Source organism: Carlito syrichta, unplaced genomic scaffold (assembly GCF_000164805.1).
Source record: "Carlito syrichta isolate Samal-C Ts95f unplaced genomic scaffold, Tarsius_syrichta-2.0.1 Scaffold308872, whole genome shotgun sequence".
In the NCBI taxonomy this organism is placed as follows: domain Eukaryota; kingdom Metazoa; phylum Chordata; class Mammalia; order Primates; family Tarsiidae; genus Carlito; species Carlito syrichta.
This window is the reverse complement of record NW_007252968.1, coordinates 353,378-358,908: the sequence shown is the minus strand read 5'-3', so window position 1 is coordinate 358,908 and position 5,531 is coordinate 353,378. Positions and strand designations below refer to the sequence as shown.

Genomic DNA, 5,531 nt, shown 5'->3' with positions numbered 1-5,531 from the left:
GAGCTTAGGAGGTCAAGGCTGTGGTGAACCATGATAGAGCCACTGCACTCCAGCCTGGTGACAGAGTGAGACCCTGTCTTTAAATATATATATATATATATAATTTTTTTAATTAAATAAATAAAAGAAAAAGCACAACAAATATGAACTGGTTTTGGTGTGGTTGTTGTCATCACTGTCACCACCACTGTTACCAACCTTAAAACACTCCATCACCCACCACCTTCGCCAATCCTTTCTCCTGGTCCCCAAATAACCACACTGTCTCCAGCCCCATTCCGTGCTTAAGTTAAATCACATTTAATTGTTTCATCAGGGAATAGAGAAATCAGAAAAGAGATTCACAACCCTCGGAGTCAAGAAAGGGTTAACTAAAAAAAAAAAAGGAATATATTAAGCTTTTGATTGGAAAAATGCAAACACAGTCCCTCGCTCTCATACTCTTCCATGTCCTCACTCTCATGCCCATGTTCCAGCTCCCAGACTCACGCCTGCCCCCAGGCGCGCGCACACACACACACACACACACACACACACACACACGTGCCCCTATATGTTCCCAGCAGGCACACTAACATACCTCCTCCCATTCCCAGGCTGGCCTCCCCCACTAAAATGGCAAAGCTAGACTAAACTCGGGGCTGCGGGGACATGCACGGGACTCTGAGCCCCACTGGGCAAGAGCTGGAGGGGCCACAGCAAGCACAGGCAGCTTAGATGACTCTGTTCTCCAGGATGGCCAGTCGCTTACTCACAGCTTCCAGTGGACGTGGAGTCAAGGAGAGACGCAGGCTGACTGGGACAGGGCAGTGACAGCTGACCCACACTCTGGACCCCACTTCCTCTTCTTCCAGGGCTTTTCCTCCCCACCCCCCACAGCATGTGTCTACCCCATTGTCAAAACTTTCCCATCGACTGTCCTCAGAACAGCGCTTCCCAAAACCCCCAGCTTGTTACTGCGCATTCTGAGTGCCCTGTCCCACTCCCTGCTCAGTTGCACGTTCAGCCCTGCTGGGTCCCCAGTGCATCCTGGCTGAGCCTATCTGTGGCCTGGCCCCACCTCCAAGTGTCACCATGAGCCTGAGATATGCAGAGTCCACAGGGCGCCATGTTCTCCTGAGCATCTTCAGGACTCTGTGTGTGTCCAGTCCCTAGAGCTTGGCTTCTGCCTCAGTTTCTCTGTTTATCATCTAGACAGTCTGCACTAAAGCTGGTGCTGGTCTATCTGGCCAGAATGCAGCCCTCCTTCAGTAGGAGGCAGGTGAGGAGGAGCCCACCCTAATGCGACAGTGCCTCCCTCTCCCTTCCCCACCACCCTGTCTCTCCCACCCCTTCAGCACCCTGCAGTCGCCTCTGGAAAAGGATATGCTTCCTGCTCAGGGCCTGCAGCAGCCCCTCCACATTGGCCTGGAATTTCACCACGGACTCGCAGGCACACGGGTCTTCCTCTGCAGTGGACAAGAAGGAGGAGAAGAGAAAGGTGCTGTTGAGTGGTTGTCCAGGGCCAGGGCTGGGGAGTTGGGGGAGAGAGAGGCCTGGGGGTCTGGGAAGACAGGGAGACATAGAGAGCCCTTGAGACAGCACCCCTAGGAGTGATGGAGGAGCGAACCCTGAAAGTCCTCCTGCTCCCTCAGTGCCCTGAGAATGAACTTGACAAGAGCTTCCCTGAACTGGGTACCTACCATGTGCAGGACCCTATTAGGGGCATCTGTGTCATCTCAGTGATTCCTCACCCCCACCCTTTGGGTTTGAAGTCACTAACCCCATTTTACAAATGAAGAATCCAAGAAGTGAAACAACTTGACTGTGGCCAACAGCGTCAGAGCAAGACGCAAACCCAGGCACCTCTGGCTTTAGAGCTCACACTCCTAACCACGGAGAACCAGCGGGCAGGTCACCCGGGAGGACCGGGGGAGGTAGCAGGGTTCAAATCCCAGCTCCCTCAGCTAGCAACAGTTATTCTACTCCTCTGGCCTTGGTTTTCTCATCTGTAAAATGGACATCCCCACCAAATAGGATGGGATGCTTTCGTGTTGGAGAACACTGAGAACAGTGCCATCCATGTCTGAACAGTGCCATGACAGGTCTGCTGGCAGTAAGAGTTGTACTGGCCAGCCCACCTCCTGGTCCTGCCAACTCCTGGGACCCCTCCAGTCCCTGCTTTTCCCCATCCGTACCAGTTCCACAACCCCGCCCCCCACAGGCCCCCACCTCGCCTCTTCGATGAAGCCTGGCCTCACTCACCCACACAGATTTTCTTCTGCAATTTCTTGCCTATCTGGTTGATGGTCTTGAAGTCAGCTGTGTAGAAATAGTGCTCTGCCACGGGCTCCGAGGCAATTTCCCGCAGCTCGTCCTCCACGGCATTGCCCACACCCACAGCAAACATCTTAAAGCCTGCCATGAAGAATGAGACAAATATGGCTGGCCAAGGGCACTGGAGGCCAGGCTGAACCTCCCCCAGAAAGCCTAGGTGACCAGCACTAGACACCTCCTGGTGGCAGCTGCTGAAATTGCAAGCAGAGTGCCTGGGACAAGCACAATGAGGAAATCAACATTGACTGAGGTTCTGCCAATGGGTCAGACCTTGGACTGGAAGCTTTGCACTGAGAGCTTCGTCCAAACCTCATACCCATCCATCTGGTAGTCATTGTTTTCCCCATTTGATAGGTGGCAAAACTGGAGCTCAGGTTTGGCCCAAAGTGGACTTGAGTTGCCTTCTGATAGTTGGTGTGTTCTTGGGACTGTTCAGCTGGAAAAGTTCCAAGCCTCACCTCCAAAATGATCATGAAAAGGAGTCAATTGCTTTTTTGGGCCTCAGTTTTGTCATCAGTATAGGAGGGACTTGGACTAACCAACCGTCCTCATTCACATTCACCTGCATTTAGGGCACTAACCAAAAGACACCCAGATAAATGACAGTCCTGTACACCCATGTGTACCCCTGGCCAGCAGTGGCATCCAGGGTCCAGGAGGCAGCACCTACCAAGATCCTTGGCCTTCTTGGCAGCGTCATTAATGTAGTCCTGACTCCGGCCATCAGTGAAGACGATGCCCACCTTCTGGGCACCGGGCCTGGCCCCGCTGGACACAGAGAAGGAATTGTCAATGAGGTACTTGAGGGCAGCCCCAGTCATGGTGCCTTTCTCCATGTAGGACATGTTCCGCACAGCCGCCTTGATGTCCTTCTTGGTGTGGAAACGGCCCAGGGGGAATTCTTGCCGCACAGAGCTGGAGTACTGCACCAGTCCCACCTGGGCCAGCTTGTCTGACACATCCAGCGTGTCCACGATCTGATTGATGAACTTCTTCACCAGCTCAAAGTTCTCTGGCCGCACACTCTTGGATCCATCGATGAGGAAGACTAGGTCAGTGGCTGAGCTGCCCCCACCACCGCTGCAGACTGGGGAGTATAAGAAGGTGAGAGGATGACGCTTAAGGACATAACAATCCATCGTGACCACAAAACAAACTCCAAGGTTCCTGGCCCCATTTACAGCACAAGAAACTGAAGCGCCAATGGCCATGAAATCACACCGCTCAGAAGTGGCAGCACCAGGATTTGAGTTGGAGGCTATGTTGGCCCTTCTAACACACCAAACCCACCACCCATGGGTTTAAAAAGAGAGACAGGGCCGGGATCGGTGGCTCAGCCTGTAATCCCAGCGCTTTGGGAGGCCGAGGTGAGTGGATTGCCTGAGCCCGCGGGTTCGAGACCCACCCGGGCAACTCGGTGAGACCTCATCTCTACAATAAATAAAAAATTAGCTGGGCGTGGTAGCGCGTGCCTGTAGTTCCAGTTACTTGGAAGGCTGAGGCAGAAGGATCACTGGAGCTCAGCAGTTTGAGGCTGCAGTGGCCGGGAGCGTGCCACTGCACTCCAGTCTGGGCAACGGAGTGAGACTCCAACTCAAAAAAAAAAAAAAGAGAGAAGGAGACAGGGCCGGGCTCGGTGCCTCAGCCCGTAATCTCAGCACTTTGGGAGACCAAGGCGAGTGGATGGCCTGAGCCCGCAGGTTTGAGACCAGCCCGGACAACTTGGCGAGACCTTGTCTCTACAATAAATCAAAAATCAGCCAGGCATGGTAGCGAGTGCCTGTAGTTCCAGCTACTTGGAAAGCTGAGGCGGAAGTATCGCCGGAGCCCACCAGGTCGATGCTGGGGAGGCCATGAGCATGCCACTGCATTCCAGCCTCAGCGACAAAGTGCGATTCCAACTCAAAAATAAAATAAAATAAAATAAGAGACAGGAGTGAGGAGAGAGCCTTCTGCAGACACCAAACTCTAAAAGGTATCTATCTACTTTGAAGATGGGTCCAGAGACAAAGTGCAGGGAGACTCAGATGGGTTTCCTGGGGAATAGTTGAGGCCCCATCGACCCCCTTCCCACCTTCCTGGGCTTGCCTGCATCCAGCCCACTGACCATTGCAGGTCTTGCCATCACTGTTCAGGGTGAAGCCCTCGCGGCAGGAGCAGGTGTAGGAGCCTGGGGAGCTGATGCACACCTGCTCACAGTCGTGGTCCCCGGTGGCACACAGGTCTGACACCACTGCGGGGACAAGGGGAGGCTCAGCTCTCACAAGCACAGGGCCTTGGACACTTCAGCCAGTATGCCTTTCACTGGCCATGGAGATCAAGCCCCCTCACACTCTCAGGGAAAGTGAGGCCCCCAACGGGTTGGAGTGAAAGCCCCAGACTCTCAGCTACAATCACCGCACCAGGGCCTGAAGGTGATAATGCTGATGGTGAGAAATGTAAAGTCCCACTGCAAAAATCAAGGCCACGAGGCAGGGCCTCTCATCTGTTCTGTTCACCACTGCATCCCAAAGGTCTAGAAAAGAGCACGCAGAACATGCTCAAAAAAACCTGTTAAATTCCGTGTGTTGAGAATTACGTCTTGCATTATCCCACTGAATTCTCACAATACGGTACGTGCTCTTCTTAGACTCATTTTATAAATGGGGAAAGTCCTGCCCTGGCGCTACTCCTGTCCTACTCGAGACCCTATCCATTCTGGCTGGTCACATCCCAAAGACCCCTCCCACAAGCCCACCTCCCCTTTGAAAATAGCTCTGAAGCCTCTCCTGCCAGTGGCCAGGGCCCTCGGACCCTCCCGCACCGCAGAAATCTTTGGCATTAAAAACCCTTGACATAGAAACACGGAGAGGTTTTCTAAGCTCCCCTACTGGGTTCCAGCCCCGACTTGGTCCCTGTCTGGATCTGCCACATAAAAGGGCTCTTAACATCACCTCTTTCCAACTCTCTCAACCCGGGGCTGGGGACCCTCCCCCGGATCAGTCTCCGCCCTGGCTGTCTATGTCCCACTCCTCGGCGTTGGGACCCCCTCAGTCTGCTCTAGCTGCAGCCCCAGCCCAGTTACGCCCTGCCTCGAGCCCTGGCCCTGCCTCTGGTGTTGACCTAACTCGGTTCTCGTCTCTTACCGGCCATCGCCTCAGCCAGGTCCCGCCCTCCTATCTGGCCCCGCCCCCAATGCTGACATTTGCGGCCTTCACGGAGGCGAAGACCCCTCC

The 5,531-nt window shown here is 54.0% G+C and overlaps 2 protein-coding genes across 2 annotated transcripts in view; both read right to left on the bottom strand.

The window, feature by feature from the left end:
- Positions 1-276: 276 nt before the first annotated feature.
- The window catches only part of MATN1 (matrilin 1, cartilage matrix protein), a 9,658-nt gene continuing 4,403 nt past the window's right edge, over positions 277-5,531 (bottom strand). Inside the window, exons 4-8 of the mRNA XM_021716685.1 lie at positions 4,424-4,549; positions 2,987-3,403; positions 2,245-2,397; positions 1,368-1,448; positions 277-763 (exon numbers count right to left, since the gene is read on the bottom strand). Of these exons, the coding sequence (XP_021572360.1) occupies positions 714-763; positions 1,368-1,448; positions 2,245-2,397; positions 2,987-3,403; positions 4,424-4,549 (827 nt within the window). The 3' untranslated portion in view covers positions 277-713. The remainder of the gene's footprint in view (positions 764-1,367; positions 1,449-2,244; positions 2,398-2,986; positions 3,404-4,423; positions 4,550-5,531) is intronic.
- The window catches only part of LAPTM5 (lysosomal protein transmembrane 5), a 43,140-nt gene continuing 39,798 nt past the window's right edge, over positions 2,190-5,531 (bottom strand). Inside the window, exon 9 of the transcript XR_002482428.1 lies at positions 2,190-2,216. The gene's annotated coding sequence lies outside the window, so the exon portion shown is untranslated. The remainder of the gene's footprint in view (positions 2,217-5,531) is intronic.